This window comes from Streptopelia decaocto, assembly GCF_964273445.1.
Source record: "Streptopelia decaocto genome assembly, chromosome: 3".
NCBI lineage: Eukaryota > Metazoa > Chordata > Aves > Columbiformes > Columbidae > Streptopelia > Streptopelia decaocto.
The window spans coordinates 82674331-82699369 of record NC_138656.1 but is presented as its reverse complement, the minus strand read 5'-3'; the positions used below and the strand labels follow the sequence as shown (position 1 = coordinate 82699369).

The window sequence follows — 25039 nt, the reverse complement described above, 5'->3', positions numbered from 1 at the left end:
TTTTTTCTCTTTTTTAAGGAAGCCATGTCTTGCTAAGCACTGCATGGCTGGGCTGGCACAGGGCTTGGCAGGAGACGAGGAGAGCCCTTCTGTGGGAGGCTGAGCTTAGGGAAGGGCAAGCTGATGGGCAGTGTTGCTCCTGGGTGGCATCACTGCTGGGCATCACCAACAGGCAGCAACACTGCTGGGCATCAGGCATTCCTGTGCATGCTAGTGAGGTAAAGAATGACACATACAGAGCTCCTACCCCAGCCTTACTCTGCGAGTGGCAGTGAGGGCTCTGGACAGCTCAGCAAGTGCAATTTCCATTTAGCAGCTCAGTTCAGAATTGAGTTGCACAGTTTTCATGTCCTCTGCCATTTAGGGCACAGAGTCCGCAAGAGCCTGGGACTGACTGTTTAACCCCAAGTAATCATCAGGGCCTCCCATTTCAATCATTTCTTCTGCTTTCTGTGCTGTTCACCAGCCCTCCTCCAAATGAACCAGCCCTTTGAAGCAAGGGCTCCTCTTCTTCTTCCTCCTCCTCCACTTGTGGGCCACCGCTGGGATGAAAGGGACGTCTGATGTGGCAGGAATCTGACAGGAAAATCCTGCAAACAGCCACCACATCTGCAAACCAGGTCACCAGCTTCCCTCGTGGGCAAAACACACAGGGAGGGGCTCCCACCCCAGCCCCAGAGGAAGAGAAACGTTTCTGTCAGTTCACTGTCCCATGGCCAGATCAGAGCTGTTTGGGGCGGGTGGACACTGACCCCACAAAGAAAGGGTCTCACAGGGGCACAGCACATGGGATCAAGCCCTGAGGAAACATCCTTTGTCACCTTCCCCAGGATGGCAGTTTATATCCGTGTCACCATCATGGCTGGGGGTGATGGTTAGTGTGATCATCTGAGATAGTTAGTGTCTCCAGTTGTGGCCTAAGCAGGAGTTTCCGGTCCTCCCTACATAGTCTTACAAAGTCATCCCCAGCACCGCACCTGAACACCTAGCAATATGCGTCAGATGCCGAGGCTACTCTCTGGTGGTACAAATGAAATGGTCTTTCTTTTGTGGAATAGCAGATCTCCTGAAACTCTAGATAAAAAACCAAACCAAAACAAAACAAGTGCAAAAGCAGTATTGGCTACTGCAATTACAATCTGTGCATGGCACTGAAAGTCTCCTCCCAGCCATACCTATAAAAATGTGGTCATTATGCACCTTAATAAGAAAAGTTTAAAATTTCATGGGTGAAATGAATTTGGACCCTAATAAAAATCCAGATAAAATGAGAAGAGCCAGGAGGCTAGAGAATTCTACAGCTCTAATGTTCTGTCCCATTTCCCAAAATACATTTGTTCAAGTAATTCAAACTGTCGTTACAATTAACTTGTCCTTTCATTTCCCTTTCTGAATTCCCTCTAAGCTAAACACACAATTTTCTTCTATAAATCTGTGTGACAAGTGGAGCAGTAAAATCTTTTTTTATTTTTTTTCTTCACATCATTTATATGCATTTTTCATGGATTGAGTTGTCAAGCACTTTTCCTAAGCTAATTTCTATGGTTGCAAGTGCTCATATCCACACTCAGAGCCACCTAAAAGACTTGTGGGAGAAGTCCAGTTTAGATGATAGGCCAAGATGAGTCTTGTGTGTTTTCTCAATGGTAGGAAATCTCAAAAATCAGTCTTCATGTTATCTGCTGAGGGCTTTGCTGCTTGCTCTGAGGAGCAGGAAATGTAGGGCTGTTCTGGTTTGTGGGTCTTCTTTTATGGGTGCAATGCAGGCTAGCATCAAAAGTCGGTGGCATGAGGCACAATCCATTCAGAGAAAATTTTGTGGACAGTTGTGGGTGCAAATATTGCTTGTCTTTCAAGTTCCCCCAGCCCACAGGCAGCCTAAGCTGAGTTCACAGCAGAAGACAGTTTTTTCTTGCCCAAATCAAGGAGTTGTGTGATAGTGATGTGTGATGCCCAGCTACCAAGTGCCTTGGGGAAGATGGATCCTCCAGCCCTCTCCTCTGCAGTGGGCTCTGCTCAGCCTGGGGTCACCCCTGCACCACCACAAGAGCCCGACACCTTTGCCCCCTGCTCATGCTTGACTTCCCTCCCCTCCCCACCCTTCTCGCTTCATCTGAAATGGTAATTCCTCTGACCAGGAAAGTAATGACCCCGATACATTATTTCAAATGTCATTTTTGCAAAGGAATTAATCAGCTTAGCGTGAGACTGGATTACATTTTAATTTTAATAGTGCTAAAGTCTTACTGTTTTTTAAATACATTTTTCTGTTCTTTAAATTTCAGCAGGGCAGTATCTCACTTAGTTAGTCTGTACCTTGCTGTAATCTCTCCATTGTGGAAATTTGACAGACAAGAGCCATTATTCAGTGGTCCGGGTATCAGCCTTGCCTGTGCACATTTCCTTTAGTCCCATTGTCTGCATTAGGGATAATGGCTGGGATTGGGCAGTGGGACCTCAGAGTGGTTTTATCTTTCTTTGATAAGTGTGGAGACAATCTTCTCAAAGGCACAAAGGAGGAATTAAATGACAAGTTCTCATTTATAGTCAAATAGAGATTGAGAAATATACCTTCTATTTGGGCTTTTCAAAAAGTGCCCTTAAATGTAAAGTAATTATTAAAATTTCTTCAGTTGTGGGCTGCAGTTTTCACAAAAGGTCTCAGTAGCTTATAGCTGTAATTAACAGCTCAGTTTTCCCAAGGAGCTTTGCATACTTCAAAGTATTTGCATGCTTCCACTACCTTTCTTCCATCGTTTGAGATGTGTTTTATTTAAAATCAATTACAAATGAGGTGTTTATTCAAATCCTTTACCACTGGGCATTAACTCATAGGTAACGGAGCTCCAAACAGAACTTAAATCACAGTTTAAGGTTCACACCATGAAATGAATTTTTTCCACCCTTTCCATCTCTTAGTTTATTATCAAGTTTGATTACAGTGAGCAGCACAGTGGATTGTACCCATTGTACAATGAGTTTAGCATCAGCCTTTCTTACAAAATTCTCAACATTTGCTTTTTCAAAAGGAAAATGTGAGAGAATCCATAATTTTGATTTATGGAATAACTTGTCTGTACCTCATTTCTTGGCCCTTGACTGTCAATAAGAGACTTTTTTTCAATTCAACATAGTAAGTTTTCTGGGCATAACAAAAAGTAATTTACATACAATATATTACAATTTCACAAATGTGCACTATTTAACATAGGTACGTGTCCCATTGTCTTCCTTTCTTGTATGCTACCCTCACATGTGTTATACATGTGTGTACATATATAGAGAGAGTCACTTTCTTTTAAAGACATGATTTGATTAGAAGTGAGTAAAAGTACAATGGAGCCAGAGGCAGATTGAGCAGGGCCAACATCTTGTCTCTTTGCAATTGGACCAGGTTATTCAGAGAAGGCGTATTCATCAATGGGCTTCATTTGCCCAAATCCCTTGTGCACTTCTGGAAATCCTGTCCTTCCATAGCTTAATGGTCCTGATGTTCAGTGCTTCACAGAATTGGGCTGTATCCATCAAACAATATTGAGAGCCCAGCTTCAGGCACTATTCCTCAAAACATTGGTTGGATCTTGTGACTAGAAGTTAGTGCTCATGAAATCTCTTGTAAACCAGAGGAGATAAAAGGTGAAACACATGCTCGTGACCACACTTCAGATATCTTCTCTAGCTTCATGCCTATTCATTCTTCTCTTAACAAGTAGAAAACTACAATTCATATGCTGCCTGAAGGAGATGTCTTAGTTTTATTTGCATCTACACTTTTCATCTATTATTTTAATGAATAATAAAATGAAGTGGTGCCCAAGATAGATTTGTTTAGTGGAGAAATACCCTTGTAGATGGTTTTATAGGTTGTATCATTGTGTCTGGTAGAATCAAACATCAATGTCCATCAGTTATGTACACATGCATATAAAATAACAGTAAGGTAGACTCTCCAAAACTTGTTTATTAGCTAGCATTTAAACTACTGGTATCACCAGTACAAAGACAATAGGGTCTAAAGGACTGTCTCTGTTGCCTGGTAACTTCTAAGGAACAGGAGAGGTAATAAAAACAAATGGCAAAGTAAAACACTAGGGCATGTTCATTTTTTTCTGTGCCAGGAGGCATTATTTATTGACAATGTTCACTTTTTGGCTGTTTGGCTACATTTATCGCTGGTTTAATATCATAATGCGGGAGTATTATCTGGCTTAATATCATTATGAGGCGGGGGAACTACCCACTTTCTTCCAGCTGGACTGATTCAGAGGACACATTTGAAGAACTCACCGGTATCTAAGACAAAACCTTTGGATTCCCACTGGGCGACCAGCTCAGAAATCATAACCATGCCCCGCACGCATGCCAGTTAAACAAGTTAAGCCCCTCGGAACCTCATGAGGTAGGTAAATGTTATTGTTCCCCACTTTCCAGATGGAAGGACACGAGGCACTGAGAGGTTAAATGGCACGTGCCACGGGTACCACAGAAAGACTGGCAAAATGAGGGGCACGGGAACCAAATTTCTTTCTCCCTCACCCCTGTCCCCAGCAAAAGTCCCGTGGCTGCGCTGTCCTGCTGCCAGCCACAGCGCTGGCTCCTGTCTTGCACTCACAACTGCTAATGCTGAAGAATGGACACTGTTATGTTCAGGCTTTAACCTCTCAAAAGATGAGTGGGATATTTCTTTAATATTTTTTTTGCTCTTTATTGTAGTGATCTCCACCTGTAAATGTGTGATGTATCCAGGTTTCAGCTCCAACAAGAACCATGTGTGGTAAATGCACTGACTGGGTAGCTCAGGAGAGAAGTGGCAGGCTGGGACACAGGGCAACCCTTCCTTTCAAACGCTGTTCTTCCATGGCTCCCCTTCTCATCAGTAAGTTCAGGGCTGTATTTTCTCAGTTGTATGACCACACAGAACTCCATTAATGTCAGCTTTTAACACAGCTGAGGAAAGGGGAACACAGTCATTAATTTTAGTTTCATCAATTTTCTTTCCAGAAAATCAATGTGACCATCAGTGTGACTTAGCAATATCTGAGACATGAGAAAAACTCTGAGAATTGTTGGCAGCCGGGAATTGACAGTCCCCTGCCATCTTCTACATCCCTTGAGATTTTAGATATAAGAATTACTTCTATGGTAAGCTGAAAATTTCACACAACAACAAATGTTTACAGTTTTATTAGTATTTGTGTTTGCTTTTCCTTTATTCATGTGGTTTATCTGAATCTTCATGGCCCAACCCTAGTCAGATGTATAACTTAGTCTTATAATTGAGTCAGCTTGTAACCTCAGTTGTTTCATGTTTCAGGCTCTGACCACCCTGCTGAGTTTCAGCGTGGTAACCAAATGTTTTGATGAACATAATCCCCTCCACAGTCCCAAAGTGATAGTGTTTTCTAACAACACAGAGTGCACAAACCTGGCCATTGTTGTCTCCCTGCTACCACATTTCTATATTTGTGTTTTGCTGTCAGCATTGTTATCAAAGGAAGGGAGATATCGTGGGATGAAAAATGAAATGCCAAGCACAAAAGCTTATTACAATGCTCTCCAGCAGCTTTAAGGAGCCAAGAGCCAGCTGGGGTCTCATTGAATCCTACAGTATTATTCTTGGCCATTTAATCTCTGACAGGTCCATGTTTCTGCAGATAGAAGACCTGGCAAGGATCTCTGCCTCTAGATCCAAAATGCCTGAAAAGAAGGACAATGTGTTGATTGAGAGAGGCATATTGAGAAATTTAGTTTCTCTGTGGGCTGCACTTGCTTCACAGGAGTGAGGAAAATCTTTGAAAGCCACCAGTGCTGCCCTCAGCACTGTTTTCTGCTCCTGAAGAGAGAAAGTGGTGGTCCCAGAGATGATGCTCATTCACCATGTGATGATTGTACTTGCTACACACTGTCTTCCCCTCTCATTTCAGAGGGCAGGTGCTATGTATCATATTCTCTGCTCAAGTTATATGGAGAACACATGCCTAAACCTCGTGTACCCTGGGAGCCATCTGCTGTCAGTCTGTGAGCTTCTTTGCTCTGCTTCATCACCACTCCTTACGTCTAATCTGGAAAAAAATGACCACTGACTCAAACATACCGCCTGCACTCTGTAACCAAGCCTGTTAGTCCTGGCCAGTCAACTGTCCTACTGGTACTGATGAAGGTCCTGTCCAGAGAGAGCAGCCTTTGAATCCTAAAAGGAAATCTTGTTCATAAACCAATGGAAAGAAATATGATGCTCATACACCAAAGAAAAAAAAAAAAATAAAAGGATTTGCTCAGAAACAGAGATTTTGAAAAGGAAAGGCCTCATTCAATTCCCTTGCACAAGATGCACGGTCCAGACCCCATTTTGCAAGCTGCATTTGTCTGATCCTTCAGGGCAGCCTATGTCTGTGGTTGTCCATTGCACAGCAGGCACCACCAGCGTTGCTGGTCCCACAGGAGCATACAGCACCTTTTGGGCAAATGGTGAGCACATATTTTCAAGTATGAGAAACGACATGTGTCATAAAGCAAACAGGAGCTGGGGTGTGGGTTGGAAAGCAACCAGCAGAGCAGGTTCCTCCATGATGCCTGTGCATGGAATCGCCCACTGGAGGATGTGTCCTCCCCTTTGCCCTCCAAAGGAGCAATAAAATAATCAGTTTTTTTGGCTTTGCATCCAGATTAGACTGAAAAAGAACCAACAAAAGAGAGATTTGTAAATGTCTTCTGCTTCAGTCACTGCTGTGCCAGCATGCTTAGCTAAAGACAGACCAATATATCAAATTAAAAAATATATAGGTGCCAGGAAATATTAATCTTGAGTATTTATCAATTGCATGAGTGTTCTGGATGATGCGCAAGCCCACATGGCCCTTCAGGCCTCTCTTCCTTGATGAATTAGATTCATTGCTCATAGCCAAGTGCACAACCATCTTTTCTTGTTTTTCTTCCTCTGGGACCATCTGGTTTCTTGTATATCCTGCCAGGCTGTTGGCATCAGATTCACTGTAGTTTCCATCCAGCATCATAGTTTTCGAATGAGGTATTCCACACGTGCATGGAAACTAGGAACATAAACAAGAAATATAGCTGAACACTGGAAGAACGCATTAGCAACACAAATTATGCCTTTCAATTAACAGACAGCTTGCAAACTGTTGAGCTTGACATTTTAGCTGAGATATCGTAAGTTTCTCTTTGAACAAAAATGTCTTTTTCTTGTGTTCCAAAAGGAAGAAACATGGTTTAGCTACACAGCTTGGACAAGCAGCTTCAGAAAAGATTAGAAAAGTGCTTTAGCAGACATAAAAACTAACAAAAAGGTTTTCTTATCTAGCTCTGTTCAGACTTGTTGTCTTGAGATTCCTTATTTTGCAGTCTTTGTTTTTACAAATATTCAAGAACAAGATGCAGTTTTTATCTGTGGAAATGGCTTATCCAGTATGTGTTATGGGGAAAAAAAGGCTGAGTTCTGGTTTCACAGATACACGTGTTTTCTTTGTAAATCTGATTTTAAACCAAGGAGAGGACCAGTTAAAAGCCTAATGTAAAATCCCAGCTCTGTTGAAGTTGATGTCAAAACTTCCATTGGCTTCAGCAGCACCAGCATACATCCCACAAATCTAAAAAAGCCAATTAATACAGGTATAATTTTGAATAGCAAATACTGTCTTCTGCCATTTAAAATCTGCAGGTTTTCTGTCTCAGCAATATGGATTATATATTTGTATGTAATGAAAATGGACTCCAAAACCTCCTTTCTGCTACAAGTTCCTGCCTCTGATTCCCCACAGACTCCTTTCTGTACAAAATAACACTTTACTCTCCATTCCCTCCTCCACCAGCTTTGGTGTGTGGATTTTCCAGTGACTTGTTTTCAAAGATAAGTTCCACTAAAATAATTCAGTATGTATACACTGAAATGGATATATCCTGGAAAAAAAAATACATACAAATGTACATATACCTGAATGTGTAATATTCAGAATGTCATTGGAAAACTCTGTGCTCAAGTTTTTTTCTTCAAATTGTTTAACCAAAAGATCACACTGCTTACTGAAAACCTTAAAACCAATTTAGGAATTGTTTTCTTCGTTCTAATCATAACCAAATGATTTTGCATCAGCAGATTGTGTACAGAAAAACTTGGCAAGTTTTGTAGCTCATTTGCTCTACTTGTTAATTGTTAGACCCATCACTTCAGGAATATTTTGGAGCACTCCATGGATATAGCTGAACATCAGTGGGGTGTTAAGACACACACCCCCCTCCCCAAAACAAAACTGAAAAATAAACACCACCCCACTCCCCATCCCCCCCAAACACACACACACACACACACACAAAGAGAGAATAATTACATCAGGCTCTTTTTATCATCAACTGATGACAGGTCTAGGAGATGGTGGGTGGGTGGAAGTGAAAGCAGTTAACAGCAATAAAGCAATTACTGCAGGGCCCAGCAGAGAAACAAATTCTGCAGACTTACTCTTAGCCCCCAAGTCAAATTACAATTCCCATGGCTTTGTGTACATGTGATAACAGTCACTCCTATGGACAAGTGAGCCTAATGTAGTAGAAACCTACCTCCATGGAGTCTTTAATTACATCCATCTTCACACAGGCACATACATGTGTAAGTATGCTACGTAATTTCACCCTGCAGCAATTTTAGTCTACACTAATAAATTAAATACAGTCAAAGAGCATCCTTGGGCATGGGAGCTCAGCTGACAATAAATACTATTACAGTGTCAGAAATGTCTCTGGCCTGAATTTTGTCCAAGCCAACAAGCACCGAAAGTTCTCATGTACGATTTGAGAGTTAGCATGGGCCACGGACCATTTGCCACAGGCAGTTCACAGCAACTACTCCAGTTTTGAGAGAAATATGGTTTAGTTTTAGATACTCTGAGTCCAACAGCCTTGGTTTCAAGCACATTTAATTTCTTAATGTACACATATCATAGAGCTTTTTTCTGGGAAACCTAACTTATTCATATTTTATTCTTTAGATCTTTCACAGAGGAACAACATCAGCAGGCAAGGTCTAAGTTTACAGTGAGGAAAGTCTCTTCTGCATCTTCAAGATCACTCACCTACATTTTGCCACAATCCCCTCGAGTAACGCTGCTTATTATCTCTGTTCCTATTACTGCTGTTGAGCATTGGTAGTGTCATGTGCTGAAGAGTGGATAGAATATTTTACCTTGTGTAGTAAAAAGGTATTTGCTGAATACAGAATTCAATGCACGAGACTTGATAAAGGGCAGATTTGTGATATAAATAACAAGCTCTACCCCCACTGGATGTGGGAAAACTTTCCTGAAAACTTAGCAAAACAGTAACAAACCCTCTGGAGTTTGTTTCATCCCTCTGACACAGGAGAGCTTTCTTGCTATTACAAAAAAACAGGTTTATTCTAGGCAAGTTGAACCTAGAAAGGGTGATTTTTGTTATTTCCTTAGTATTGTCAAGATGCACAGGATTTATACAAACACTGCCTTCTTTGGACATGGGGAGTCTGAGCAGGGCTGGCTCAAAGGTCACAGATCACTGCTCATGCACAACAAGTAAGACATGCTTGACTCGCTGTGCTTGCACAGAGCATCTCTACCTTGTGTTGCAGAGAACTGCTGGGTCCTGGGTGAGGACTTGATAAATCTAGATACCCAGGACCTGTTCTAGTAGCTTTCCAGAATGACCCTATCTCTGAGAAGGCCTTGGGGAGAAGTAAAATTTTGTCACAAGAGTCTGTTGAACTTATTCCAATTGCTTTTTAAAATGCATCATCTGAATAAATTTTTGAAGAGAAGTCAACTAGGAAAAGTATTGGGAAGTCACAGGAAAAAGTGTAAGGGGAATAGAAGGACATGCAAAGTCAACAGAGTAGTTCAGAGAGGGAAATGTCGCAGTCAAATCATAAGAAAGATGATGTCGGCATTGGCATTTCTGAAAGGCTGATACAAATTTCTCCAGGAGTCAAAGGCAGTAAGTGACCAGTGTTACCTGTGAAATAATGTTGGGAGCTGTTAATGGGAAGAAAGAAGTTGTAAAACGTGGTGATGTTCTGGGTATGTTTAGGACTGAAAAAATTTGGTCCCAAGACTTAGTCTTCAAAAGGTGATGGTGTTTTATTTAATGACAAAGAAGAAGACATCAGAGGTCTGTAGGATAATTCAGGCTGGAAGGGAGCTCAGGAGGTCTCTAGTCCTGTCTCCTGCTCACAGCAGGGCCAGGCTGCTCAGGGGTGTTTCTGGTGAGCTCTTGAAAACCTGCAAGGATGGATGATGGATAAGACCCTTCGCAGCATATTAAAATGTACAAGTGCAAACTTGGCTGATTGTTATTTGTGTTTGGTAATGGGGACAACTCCACTATCACATCCATTGAATCCAGCTTCCAGAAAAAAGCTGAGTGTAGAGGGGGAAAAATGAATTTGATCCACATAACACCTTTAGTTTAAAAATATAGTGATTGTGGCAGCTGCAGTGACATATCCAATTTGATACTTTCCCCTCTTGTCATGCTCACACAGTCCAGGGTTGCAAACTTCCCCAGTTCAGATCACACTCTCCCCCTCTCCGCTGTTTCCACAAAGACCCACGAGACCAACTTCTGTTTTTCTGGGGTTGGCAACTCAGCCTGAAGTGAAGCAGTCTAAATAGATCCAATTATACTCACATGGATGTCAGCGTTTTCCTATTTATAGACACAAACCAGTCAATATAAAGACCACATCAGCTGAAATTTAAAAAAAAAAAAAAGAGGGAGAACAAATGGATGAAAAAAACAGAAGTTTTTCTCACCCTCTCCCGCAGTTTCCTCTCCTTCCGCTCTTGCACCGTAGTCAGGTAATTCACTGCCGCGTATTCCAACACCGAGAGGAAGACGAACACAAAACTGACCCATAGGTAAATGTCCACTGCTTTGATGTAGGAAACACGCGGCATGGAGGCGTTCACACCAGTGATGATGGTGGACATGGTCAGCACAGTGGTTATCCCTAGCAAGAACCAAGAGAAATGAATGCTTTTGACTGATACAGCAAAGATTTTGTGTCAAGAAAAACAGAAATTATGCTCTGCATGATACTCTAAAAGATGTTGGGTATAAATTTGTGATGTGTATCTCCTGACAATGCAGAACTGTTCTGCTGCCTGCACTTCTGTGAGCATGACCCGTTTAGTTTTGAGGGGCAACGGAACAGACATTGTTTTGCTAGGACCAGTATTTAACTCTCACTGTAACCTCTAGGGTTTTAACACAGCACTTAGAGCCAGGCCTGCTAAGCTCAGCGGTGACAAGGTCTCCTGTTCCCTAGCTGTATCCATCTGTGCTACAGGCACTGCCAAAAAGCAACCGAGTATTGACTTTTGGTCACAGCTAAAGGGGATTTGATCTAAATGACTGATCTTACAAGGGAGCTGCAATAATGATAAAATGTTTTGCATGAAACAATGCAAAAAAAAGACTTTATGCTTTTACCTCTAGGAATGTCATCTACAGTTCAGGCTGTGGGAATCAAAAATCTTTGAACAACCATTGAATTATATATATAGATATGTGTATGTGTTTACGAACACATATGAATGTATTTAAGTTTATATATGTGTGTGAATATGCATATGCACATGTATATATGTATACAAAGAGAGACAGATATAGACAAAATCCTGCAAAATAGTATAGACTGTGTTTGGATGGTAACAGAGGAAAAATATTTACAAGTTCCCCAAAACACTTAAATAAAGCAAACAGAGCCAAAAAGCATTCATAGCTACTTCAGCCATTTCAAAACAGTGACCACTGTAAACACAGCTACTGCCATTCACTTTTCATCGGGACGTATTTTTTTTTTTAATATCCACTGAACACACTTATTTCAGTGGGGCAGACTCTTGACTGCCTCTTCTGTTTGCTTCAGTGCATAGCTCTCTAAGCGATACAGACTTTTGAGGCTAAAATACTGGTTTTATGCTTTTAATATGAGAACTATTAACATTCAGAGATTCTTCCTATTACATTTTTGCCTTCCGCTAACCTATGCATAGAGTGATAAACAGCTGAAAGAGTTTGCTCCAGTCCTGACATAAACAAAGCTCCTCCTGATGGGTTTTAGATGTCTGGAGAGGCAGGCTGGTGTGTGCAGGATTTTCGAGCAGCTCCCTCTTTGCTTTCACACTTCCTCAAGTAAGAGACCTCCCTACCCCAGAAACGTTGGACCCTCAGTGCAAGTCCTTCTCCTGGGGAGAGGAGAAGCCCAGCCTCCACCTCACCTCAAGGCTGATGGCCTCTCATCATCCCCAGCTCTGCAGATGTGAGGGGGAAGCCATGCCCCCTTCACTGCTCCACTGTTGCCTAAGGCCTGATGCTACAGAGATGCCCTGAGTGTCCCCAGGGGCACACCAGGTATAGGGACAGCTAAGTCTGTAGTTGCTGATAGGACTATAGACCTTGCTGCCTTTCTTTCCCAACTTTGTGAAGATGTGCCATACCAGCACTCTCCAGGCAGCCTAGAGAACGCCGCTGGCCATGACACCAGTGCTGGCTGGTTGAGAAGACACATACCTGGGCTGGGACACCCACTATGGCAGTTGGGACATGGCAGGATCCTGCCCACAAAAGGCACTCATGAAACTTGCAGCATAAGACTTTACCTTCCTGTAAGTCCTTAAACTCCTGTGAAGCCCTACCCTCACCCATGGCAATACATCTCAGAACTGCAGGACTGGACAACAGGGAAAAATCTTGATTCATTTACTCATAAATACTGGAACCTCTCTTCTCCGTCCAACTTCATTTTTAAAACAGTCCTTTCTGTCCTGAACTATATATAAATTAGGAGGGATGCTTAGCAATAAAGAATTTAAGGCAAACAACAAGTTTTACATTTAATTAATCATCAGATAGAACAAATATTTGCTTGCCCAATATCTTTAACCAGCAAAATGAGCAGTTCCCTTTCCTGCCAAAGGAACAGTTCTGCCTTTCCTGTTAGAAGATTTTCATATAGTCATGGTTTATTGCAGTTGCTCTCACCCAAAGAAACTCTGGCAGGAACTGCTCGGCGATCGATCCAGAAGGACACCCAGGACAACATGACCATGAGGGTGGCAGGGAAGTAGGTTTGCAGCAAGAAGAAGAAGATGTGCCGGCGTAAAGTGAAGTTTATGTAGAGGCGATTGTACCAACCTTTGAGGGAGGAAGAAAGCCAGAATCAATGAGAACAGCCTGGATGGTAGGCACAGAGACACAAGATCTTGCTTTTGACTTTTTATTTCTAAAGGGTAGTGAAAAGAGAAACTGATCTTTCAAAACATGCATTGTCCAGCTTGTAGAGACTACATTTTGGTGACATATAACCCCAAGAGCTCTCTCACAAGTAGTTAATACAGGATGAGCTTTAGCAATAGCATTAAATCAGAAAAGGCCATACCTGTGCTACTGTAGAAAGCCAGTCTCGATGTAGTGTGGAACTTCTGTATCAAAAACTGAGACAATGAAATTTTTTCATCAGTTTTCAGAGATTCATTCCCATTTTTCCAGTACAGCATCAGGTCTTCATCAGTGTAAGCATCTTAGGGAAATAAAAAACATGATGTGATGTGACTTTACCTTGAAAGGGAAGCAAAAGTTAATAGACCCAGACAAAATTTCAAAATACAAAGGTTTCTCTGTTATGAAGTATCTCCACAACTAAGCTTGCTAAAAACAGTGAGTTAAAAAGATTTTGCCATATGATATACCATAACAACAACAACAAATAATCCTGGTGATCCTGATTCAGGAAAACACATCCTCTTTTTACTTCACACTGATGAAATGACCGCTAGGATGATACTTTTCTGAGCATCACATATCAAAAATCTTAGACACGTAATTGCAAACTGATAAGAATTACTCAGGAAATAGTCATGGGTAAAACACCTGAATTTAGAGGAAGGAGGAAACACAGACACCTCAGGCTATTTTAGATTGATAAAAGCAAAAGGGACAGGTGTGATTTGAAGTAAAATCTAGAAACATTTGAAGACTTTACATGAAAAACTCCTCCAGTTCAAAAAGAGCAGAGTGACACAGTGAGCACCATTGCATATGAGCTTGGAACGCCAATCATGCGAGAGATATATGAATAGCAGGTGTTTTTTCCAAGACTCATTTATAAAGGAAAAAAGAAAGTTGTGAGTACAAGGAATCTTATGCATACCTTTCCTGCCATATACGATTTGACACAAGTCAACCAATTTATTCCATAAATGTAACAGCCCAGGTGAGCCTCCTCTGAGCTCTCCCTGCTAGGCAGCATGGCTATATGGCGGTGAAAAGTGTCCAGGTGACCCACTTAGTGGATAAAGGAAAGGCTGCAGATGTTGTCTACCTAGACCTTACTAAAGCCTTTGACACTGTTTCCCACAGCATTCGCCTGGAGAAACTGGCTGTTCATGGCTTGGATGGGCACACTCTTCACTGGGCAAACTAGCTGGATGGCCTGGCCCAAAGAGTTGTGGTGAACGGAGTGAAATCCATTTGGCGGCCATTCATGAGACAACCAATTATAAGACAAGGGGTAACGGGTTCAAACTGGAACACAAGAGGTTCCATTTAAATTTGAGAAAAAACTTCTTCTCGGTAAGGGTAACAGAGCACTGGAACAGGTTGCCGGAGGGGGTTGTGGAGTCTCCTACTCTGGAGAAATTCAAAACCCACCTGGACACATTCCTGTGTAGCCTCATCTAAGTGTTTCTGCTCCGGCAGGAGGATTGGACTGGATGATCTTTTGAGGTCCATTCCAATCCCTGACATTCTGTGATTCTGTGATGAGTGGTGTTCCCCAGGACTCAGTACTGGGGCCAGTTCTGTTTAATCTCTTTATCAATGATCTGGATGAGAGGATCGAGTGCACTCTTAGTAAGTTTGCAGATGACACCAATTTGGGTGGGTGAGTTGATCTGCTGGAGGGTAGGATGGCCATACAAGGGGATCTGGACCAGCTGGATTGTTGGGCTGAGGCCAGTTGTATGAGGTTTAACAAGGCCAAGTGCCGGGTCCCGCGCTTGGGTCACAACAGCCCCAGGCAGCGCTACAGGCTCAGGAAAGAGTGACTGGAAAGCTGCCTGGAGGAAAAGGACCTGGAGACATTGATCTACAGCCAGCTGAACATGAGCCAGCAGCGTGCCCAGGTGCCCGAGAAGGCCAACAGCATCATGGTTTGTGTCAGGAATAGTGTGGCCAGCAGGACTAGGGCAGCAATCATCCCTTTGTACTTAGCACTGGTGAGGCTGCCCCTTGAATCCTGTGTTCAGTTTTGGGCCCTCACTACAAGAAAGACATTGAGGTGCTGGAGAGAGTTCAGAGAAGGGCAATGAAGCTGGTGAGAGGTCTGGAGCACAAGCCTGATGAGGAGTGGCTGAGGGAAGTGGAGTTGTCTAGTCTCAAGAAAAGTGAGTTGAGAGGAGACCTTATCACTGTCTACAACTACCTGAAAGGAGGTTGTAGCAAGGTGGCTGTTAGTCTCTTCTCCCAGGTAACAAGTGATAGGACAAGAGGAAACAGCATCAAGTTGCACCAGGGGAGGTTTAGATTGGATATTAGGAAACATTTCTTCATGGAAAGGGTTGTCAAACATTGGAACAGGCTGCCAAGGGAAGTGGTGGAGTCACCATCCCTGGAGGTGTTTAAAAGACATGTAGGTATGGTGCATAGGGACATGGTTTAGTGGTGGACTTGACAGTGCTGGGTAATGTTTGGACTTGATAGTGTTAAGGTCATGTGCAGCTAGCCATGAAGCATGTCTAGCTAGAAACACAGATACAACATACAGCTTTCCAGCTCCAGAGAACATGTTTGAGAGTCCAGGGGGAAGCGGCTGAAGTCCATGTTACACATTGCTGTCACTGTGATCCTAGAAGTAAAAAAAAAGAAATGTTGTTTCTATTGGGAGCAATGAAGGGAGAATGTTAACACAGATAAATCATTCTGCAGGTTTAAAGGCAGCAGTTATGCATAACATTAGCATAAAACTCCCAGGAAAATGCCTACCAATTCTCCAAGTCCAAGTGAGAGGCATTATACCCAGACACTCCAACGGAAGATGTAATTTCAATACCTATAGGAAACTGAAGTACTATCTTGGACATTACGGTAATACTAATGTCAGAACAGATACTTCCGCCTTGTGTTATATCCAAGTATTTCCCTACAAGACAACAACATAAAATAATTTCACCATTTACATGTGAAGGTTGCCTTATGTCCAGTTTGATTAAAGTTTCCTCATTTTCCCCACAGCTCAGTTTCCTCTACAGTCACCCAAACAATAACCCAAGCTTAAAGAACATGACCAACCTTATTGCAAGTCTGCAAACTCCTCAGGTATACACATTATTAAGGAAAAAGCAGTTTCTTTCAGTCCTTAATCAAATCCTTTAAATCTGGGAGGTGTATTTCTGGGACACTGGATATATAATGGGTGAAGCTGTTTTTTAACAAGTGAGATTTGCCTCTGTTAAGTTCATGTCTGCGCTAAAGAGCTGCAGCAATCACAGCTCCCCTTTTTAAATGAGTCCAGTTGTGCACAACATCACATAACAAGTCTTCCAGTGGGTCACTGAATTTTCTCTTGCGGACAGATGTGCAGTGGAGCTCCCGATTTAGTAGGGGAAAATCATCTGTGAGTCATCATTTCAGAGGCCGACTTACGTTCACTGTGACCATTTTCTAGATTCATTCCAGATGTTAATAAAGAACTTTTCTTCTGTTCAAGGGATTGTGATCCAAATCCTACTCTGACGTACACGCTTATCGTCCCTGAAAAACACACGCTGTTCATTTTGACTATAAAAATAGAGCAGAATTTTGCCATATGAGCTAAACGTAAAGAAGCTTTTTTGGGATGTGCTCCAGAAGGTATATCACAGCAATGACCTCCCATAGCTCTGTGTAGCATTTAAACATTGCATAACTCAGTCTCATTACAATGTGCTATTTTCTTTCCCAGGGGTCACCTAAACTGTGGCACAACCTGTGGTCATCACTCAACTTGTCAATAAGATATTCCTCAACTAAAGCCCAGTGCCAACTCCATGCAGATATCGCAAAACATCTTGAGATATCTTGGAGGACATTTCCAACACCTCTTGACACCCATGCTTGGGCAGTCAGGTCATATTCTGGGTGTCCTAAACATCACCAGTCTAAATATCACACAGATTCTTGTTCTCATTGGATTTTATTAATCAGCTTTTCCATTTAACTCTTGTGCAGTCAGCTGTTGTTATTCACATCCTTCTTTCTCATGGGGTAACACTAGAAAGGCACATCACCACCTCAGCGGCTCACAGAAAACTTTTAAAGTAAAAATTCTTCATGTGGGCAAATAAGCAGAGCTGAGCAGAGCTAATATTTCCCATTAAAAACACTTGTTCCTTCATTTTGGCTGTTAAGCACTGCTAACTAATGTCCTGCTGTTGGTTTCAGCCCAGGAGAACTGTGGGATGTGAGCAATGGAAACTGATATTCAGTTACAATCTGTAGAGAAGGTCCCTACCCTCCTGCTGCTATTCTCCTCTCAGTCCTAACCCAAGCTTACATCTAACCTCTTCTTTTTTCTTTCTCCGTCTTGCCTCTCCTGATGTGTGGCACCTTCATCCTCATGCAGTTCTAATAAAACAGACAGCGTCTTTAGCTGCTTAGTTAAGGTGTGAGTAATCAGAACTTTCGTGCAACAAATGGATTTATTAAATGGGATCAGAACAGTGAAAGTGTTCCTAAGTGTTTGGTCAAGACAGGATTTTCATCATGAAGACCAGGCAAAATGAAGTGGCCATATGGTGCATGTTCTTTCTTACATACACACGCAGGTTTCTTTAGGGTTTTATTATAATAAATTGTGCAGGTTTCTTTTTTTTTTTTTTTTTTTTCAAATCAGTAGAACTGTATTTGAAGTATGAAAACAGTGAACTTCAGTGCCCTTTAGGTCTGTGAGATATTGTCATACTTGGGACAACATGGCCCACTATGCTCATTCTTCAGAGAGAAATAGCCTCCTGAATCAAGCTTTATAAAAATCCTTTCCTTGTTTTCGAAAACTATTTTGCCATAGCTGAAGTTAATGAATTCCAGAAAGATCCTAGAACAGAAATCCTTGTGTTACAAAACAATCAAAGGTCACTGGACACTGAGAGCCCGTTTTCTGTCCTGGGGAAATGTTCTTTTGTCTGAGCTCTCAAGTTTTCCTCCTCTGGCGGTATATTTTTCTCTGCATCTCTTTTTGTATTCTTCTGAAGGAAATGAAATCTGCTGGGATGCTGATGTGAGCAGCCATAAAGGTGGCCTGGTTAGAAGGGCAAAATTACTGAACAAAACAGCATGTCTGCTTAAAATACCAACAGAGAAAGGCCCACCAGCCTGGGAAGCTGCAGTATCCTTGAGAAGCACAGACAGCTTCTTTGAAGAGAAGCTGGGTACTTAGAAACTCAAGAAATACCAAGATATCATCTCTAAGCACAAAATCAAGGGACTGTAATGGCCACTTATTGTCCGAAAAGGTGAAAAACAGTCTGGAAAGCAAAGGTTTGTCTAAAAGAACAACAAACACGATCATCTATTAACCATACCAGGTGAAAAATTGAAATTACAGCGTCTCTTGGCTGCTCAAAGTGATGGTGTCCTACAACCTCCTATGTCACTATAATATAAGAAGGACTTAATTTTTTTCCAAAACGACACCTCTCTCTCTGAGAACTTCCCATGCTGCACATACTTTTCCATTCCTAAAGAGGTTGAATTTACTGGATGAACTTTCTACCAGCTCTTGACCTCTAACTGGGGACAACTGCCAGACTCCAGACTGTGATGCGAAGCATCTCTGAAGTGAGATTCTGTCTGTTGTCTCACTGGTCCTCTTCTGGGCCCGCTTTGGGGGTTGCTTCGGTTTGTCCTCCCACTTGTGGGATGATTTGGCTTACTTGATGATCATAGAACTTGATACCAGTATTATACATCAAGATAAATAACCTGTCATACCTGCTGTTATGTTATTGATGAGTTGCTCCAGTAAGTAACTTGTTGCTTCGTAGTAACTTGTAACAGGATATACCTACTTGGTTATTGCTGTTATTCGCTGTTGCTATGCCGTTTATTCATGCTACATTATTGATTGTTGATAGTAATTTGTAATAGCATTTTATATATATATATATATAAACATTTTATTAATCATATGTAAACTTGCTAGTGGTGATTTTGTGATAGTTTACTTGCTAGTGGTGACTTTTGTGGTATTTTTGGAAACAGCAATAAGGCAGACAAGTTTAGAGCATAAAGCGTTTGTGTCCTTGTGTATTACAGAATCCTACAAACCCACAGTCATGACCTGTGATTCTGTGATCTCTATGCCCGCAGGCTGGGTAACCCTTTAGGTCATGACAGACATGCCTCAGGATTCTTTCAGCCAGCAAACCTGTTAGAAAATCAGGGACTAAAAGGTGTCTTTAATGCTGCCATTTTGGCTTAAATAAACATAAAATTTACATTAACATTCAAATACAAAAAGAAAAAAAAATAATTTTTTTTCTAGGCAAACAGGAAGCAAAATAGGATAATTATAGAGGTCACCATCTGGTATATCAGCAGCTTCCAGTTTAATCACACACTGACCCCGGGACAAACATTCCTGCTTGACTAAGCCCTCCTCTGACTGCAAAGAATTAGGGGAATGCTTCCCCCAGGAGAAGATTATCCTGTTACTGCCCACAGCATGGTTTCTTGCAGTTTCCTGCATCTTGTAGTGGACATGCTGGAAACAGGGCTCTGCATCAGCAGTGGGAGTAGGAAGGTTGGCAGTAGCAGTCTGCTTGGTCACCAAAGCCACGCTGGGAGCAAAATTGACAGTGAAACCCCAGGGGGTGTTCAGGAGCAGCATCCTTACCTCATGCTGTAGAGGACATGACCGTCGGGGAACACTCGCAGCATGATGTTGTCTGTAGTGGTGTCGTGAATGAAGGACCTCTTGGAGTGCACAAAGAAGACGTCGGGAACCCAGATCTTCTTCACCAGCCTGCCATCAAAGGTCATGCTCTTGTTGGTGGTGCTGGGAAATGAGAGACGCTCATCCTTCCAGTAGTGCCTTAAGTACAGAGTCATAGTGAAATCCTTCATGAAATAGAAAGAAAACCAGAAAGAGTTCTGTCAGTGTTGCTTTCTACATCTAGGAAACACCAGAAAGAAAACTCACTCCTACCAGGTAGATGAAATCCCCCCCTCATCAAATCCTGTTTCTTCCCTGGATCAATGCTCTTTGTGAATAGATTTTCCTGGCAAAATACTTTCAGCCAAAAAAACACATAAATCTCCAGTCAATGTATTACAGCATTCAGTAACGTTCAGTCCTAAAAGGGATATAAATATGCCCCAAGAGAAGCATTGCCCTGCAGAAATTATTCTTCAATCCTGGAAAACTTAGCTTGAAGGATGTTCAAGAGGAAAACTTTCAAAATTAGCTTAATGGTCAGGCTAAACACTAAGCAATTCATGCCCAAATTAACTAAATAGTTGCTAACAGCAACCAAGTGAGAGAACTCTTTTTTCTACTGTACAAGTGTATAAATAAAGCTCTTTTTTAAGCTTGCTGGGGGGGCAGGAGCTTCAGTCACACAAAGGAAAACATCTGTTTGTTGATCCCAACCTGGCATCTGCTGCTTTCAGAGCTGAGTCTGCTCATGCTGAGAGATCAAATACATTTGTTTTCTTTATATTCCCAATTAAGCGAGTGGTTATTGTAGCTGCAGCTGCCAAGCCCAGGCAGGCAGCAGCACAGGCTGGGATCTCTTCCTCACCACTCAGCAACTGCTTTCTAAAACTTACACCACAACCTCATTTTGCTTTACTGATGAGAAAACATCAGTTAACCTGACTCTCTGTTCCAAAGAGCTGCCCTGGCAACAGTCACAGAATCACAGAATGGTTGGGGTTGGAAGGGGCCTCTGGAGATCAACCAGTGCAACCCACCTGCTAAAGCAGGTTCAGCCAGAGTAGATTGCACAGGAATGTGTCCAGGCAGGTTTTGAATGTCTCCAGAGAAGGAGACTCCACAGCCTCTCTGGTCAGCCTGTTCCAGTGCTCTGGCACCCTCGAAGTAAAGATGTTTTTCCTCATATTCAGATGGAACCTCCTATGCCATTGCCCCTCATCCTATCATTGGGCACCACTGAAAAGAGTCTGGTCCCATCCTCTCTACATCCACCCTTACAGTCTCGTGTTGCCAATAGGTTTTTCATGAATTAATCTAAGAAGTCTGCAGTGCCAAGCAGTCTGAGGCTGTGGTTGCAGAAGGCCTCTGGGCAGCTCCATCGTGGGAGCATAGGGGCACAGGGACAGGGGAGCACAGGGGGACAGGGACACATGTGGCATCAGCCAGGCACCCCTGGTGTGACTTACAGCCACTGTAGGGGGGCACAGAGTCTGCCTGTGGGGACAGCATTGGAAGGGACACATCATTTCCCAGGTGTGGCTCTTTCCCTGTCTCATCAGGCAGAAGCCCCCTCCTCTCTCTCCTTCAGCATCCTCCTCTCTCCAAACAGGCCTCCAGTGGCCAAAATACAGGGCACCAAGTGCTGCAAACATCAAGCCCAAGTAGCAGCTGACGACTGCTTCTAAATACTAAATGCAACCTGTGGAAGTTTTCTCATGGTATGAGTCAAACAAGGCATTTTGCGATCGCTGACAGCTTGTTCCTTTCTGACCAGCACACACACCAGTTACAAACCAAGAAAAGGGATTTATTTCACCATCCATGAGTAGGAAAATACCTTGGGAAACAAGTTTTACAGTGAACTGAGAGAACGATAGTACCTGCTGGAGGTGCAGCGAATGAGCACACACAAGTGCCTCATTTTTGGCAGCACATTTCATGCTTATGCTACACTCCAGGCAGCCTCGAGAGCATCCACCACCAGCTTCAGTCTGGTGCTTCTTTGGGGCACGAGACACCTGCTGAAGCAGCAGTAGGCAAAGGCTTCCCAAACAAGGCTACTGTTTCCAAGGCCACTAATCCTTCAGAGTGGTTTGAAAGAAGTCCTGCCTGCAGCTCTGCCCTGCCCGCAGTTCAACCCTTCCTGCATTGGAGAGCCTAGGAGGTCACCCTGGCGCAGGCACAGCCAGCCTGGCTCCCCTGGCTGTGCGAACAGCTGACTGCTCACTCTCGTCTCCGCAAACACCTACTGTGGGACAAACTGCTGGAAAAAACAAACCAGCACAACCCAGACTGAGCTGGGACACTGTTCTTCCACCCCAAATCAGCAGCTTCTGTGGAAAGCACTTGTCCCATGCTGAGTAAAAAGGACTGCAGTGGTGGCTGTAGCAAAGGCAGAGAAAGTTGCCCTCAAGGCTTTCTGATGGCCAAGGTTTCTGTTGAAATCAGGTGCTCCTGACAGAAAGTATTGCAAGTTATTTACTTGCACTAATTAGGTCCTTTTGCTGCTACGACATTATTTCAAAATATTAGAGCCCCAAGTCTCCTTGCGACAGCTGTTTCCTGTGCTGAAAGCTCCCTCCTACATGCTTCATTGCACGCATCTCCCCACACACTCTCTTCCAATATCCAGGCAGGCAAGCTCCCTTCTTTTAATGAAGATGTAATTACACCACACTAAAAACTGATCAGCCTAAAGGTCTTCCTTTAAGTCTTCATGTTTTGTCTAGACCAGAGAAGGTGCCTGAGAACAGGGAGGAAAAGGCACAAGGATGAAGGAATCAAGAAGATTCCCCTTGTCCCCTATGCCCCCTTTCCACTTCTCTTTCCAGTGTTTGTTTTCCATTTCCTACACATAAAGACAAACAAACAAACTGCAAAATGCTTGTGAACACTCCTTTTGCTGAGAAGACCTTGAAACTTGTTGAGGGTTAACAACTACATGTATTTCTTCCTCTTTTTAATTAATAAAAAAATAAAGATACTAAATCACAATTGAACTTCATGCAAATTTCCTGAACAGCATCATCAGTGACTGTTGCTCCACACCAAGTTCCACCAAGTTCAGGCTCCCCCTGCAGCTCCAACTCTTACACCTCACTGAGGTTACTCCCAGTGATGAAGCAGCAGAAGCAGTTCCTTCTTATTTATGTTTCCAACTTAATCTTCTCATACACCTCTCAGAATCATGCATTAAAAACAAATGGACTCAATGGTTCTTTAAGGAAGAAAACTAGTAGCAAACTCATCTTATGTGAACTTCACCATGTATGTCCAAACATTTGTAGGCAGCTGTTTATATTTTTAGTTGTGATAGATCCTTCACAGCACTGATTATTCTTCCATTTAAGGTCCCTTTTTCTTCATGCTTTTAATCTTTATCTGAAGATACATAGATAAGCCTTTGATCACCTGGTTTTATCAAGTTGTCAGTCCTGAGTATCAGCCTTTTTGAATTTGCCAAATGCTGCCTTCGCTTTCATCTGACCAATAATTCGAAATCCACAGGTTTCAAGTGGGAGGGACTTTTTGTGACTAGGAAAAATTGAGGCTTAAAAGAGGATTACATACCATGTCAACCTCAGAAATACTGTCCAAGCTTTCAACTTGCACATCCACCCCAACAGGAATTGCAGGGCCTGTAGGAGAATGAGATTTAGATATGTAAATAAGTGTTCTTTTATATTATGTGTGTTTAATTAGCACTATAAGGTAGCATGCAGAACATTTCTGAGCTAATTTTATACTTTTCTGTCCAAGATTCTTCCATGGGAAAAGCCAGTGAATAACCATGTAAGGCCACTTTTGAAACAGTGAATTATCTTCCTCTTGGCATGCACTGCAATGTTGACACTGACCAGCTAATCCAGAGCTTGGATGAAACATTTGCATATGTGTTTAAAAGCTGAGCCATCCCATCAAAAATTTTAGGCCTTTATGAACAAATTTGGCCCCAAGAACAGGGGACTGAGAAGAAGAAACGGCAAGCACTTGGCTTTTCCTTGTGGGTTTCTCATTTCATATCAACAACACAAGCTACATCAAACTCTCAAGAACAAGCCCATCACAATTTTCATTCATATGATTCACTGATGATGTAAATAGTTTTCCACAAAATAGTTTTTCAAAATTTGCAACCAGAGAATTCACAAAGAGTAAATAAGTGGAAAATATCCCATAATAAATAGATACTGCTCTATTACTAGAAACCCTATATCACAATTTCTTTGTACTTTGCTGCTCATTAATGACCAGGACCTCCTCAGGTTACCCAAGTTCCACACAGTGTGTCCTCACACAGCTTTTTCCCTTCTCTGGTGCACTGAGGAGGTGCGTGCCTACAGAGATGTGCACACCAAGCATGACCCGCCAAGGCAGGTCAGCAGTTACTGCTGAGGACCAGTCCAGGTGTATCCACTGTTACCTTGCGCTCTCAGTGTGTGGCAGTGGGTCTCACAGGACTCATGCTGATGTGTGTATCTAGAGCATGTGTCCAGCCTTGGCACTGCCAGTGAGACAGACCATGGTGAAGGGAGTAGCAGCTCTACAGACATGTCTGGGACTTGCCCAGCAGAAATTATTTTTCTGAGGACCATAGTGGCCTCTATGATGGTTTGCAAAGATTTTTAGCACCTAGTAGAGGCACCCTGAAGTAAGCCTGTGGAGCTCAACCAGGCTCCTCAGCACCACCAACTCCAATTTAAGTGTCTGCTGCCCTCAGCAATAGTTAACCCAGCACTTTTAGATGACTCCTAGATGCCCACAAACACAAGTCGTATTCAGAAGCAGAGCTGTGCACTTCATGCTTAAAAAAACCCAAAAATGCCAGCAAACATTTGCTCGCTCATATTAGTTTCCTGGTGGTGCCTGCACAAACCAAAGGGTGTTTGCAGGAAGATTTACTTGGGGAGAAATTCCAATTAATCAGCACTGGCATGTTCCTCAGAAGCCCAGAGACTTTGGTAAGATTTTTCAGTCCAACAACACGAGCCCATCTTGCTCCCTTTCAGTTGCTTATGTATTATGAGGAATCACTGGAGGCCAAGGAAATTCTCACCCTCTTGGTGTTCAGTTCCCCTTCTC

At 42.6% G+C, this 25039-nt stretch overlaps 1 protein-coding gene across 1 annotated transcript in view; it reads right to left on the bottom strand.

Moving 5' to 3' along the window:
- Nucleotides 1–6740: 6740 nt before the first annotated feature.
- The window catches only part of LOC309438411 (gamma-aminobutyric acid receptor subunit rho-2), a gene marked incomplete at its 3' end in the record, with an annotated part of 37856 nt that continues 19557 nt past the window's right edge, over nucleotides 6741–25039 (bottom strand). Inside the window, exons 3-9 of the mRNA XM_082049726.1 lie at nucleotides 23528–23595; nucleotides 19916–20139; nucleotides 15807–15889; nucleotides 13424–13564; nucleotides 13027–13179; nucleotides 10794–10990; nucleotides 6741–7049 (exon numbers count right to left, since the gene is read on the bottom strand). Coding sequence (XP_081905852.1) covers nucleotides 6741–7049; nucleotides 10794–10990; nucleotides 13027–13179; nucleotides 13424–13564; nucleotides 15807–15889; nucleotides 19916–20139; nucleotides 23528–23595 — 1175 coding nt within the window. The remainder of the gene's footprint in view (nucleotides 7050–10793; nucleotides 10991–13026; nucleotides 13180–13423; nucleotides 13565–15806; nucleotides 15890–19915; nucleotides 20140–23527; nucleotides 23596–25039) is intronic.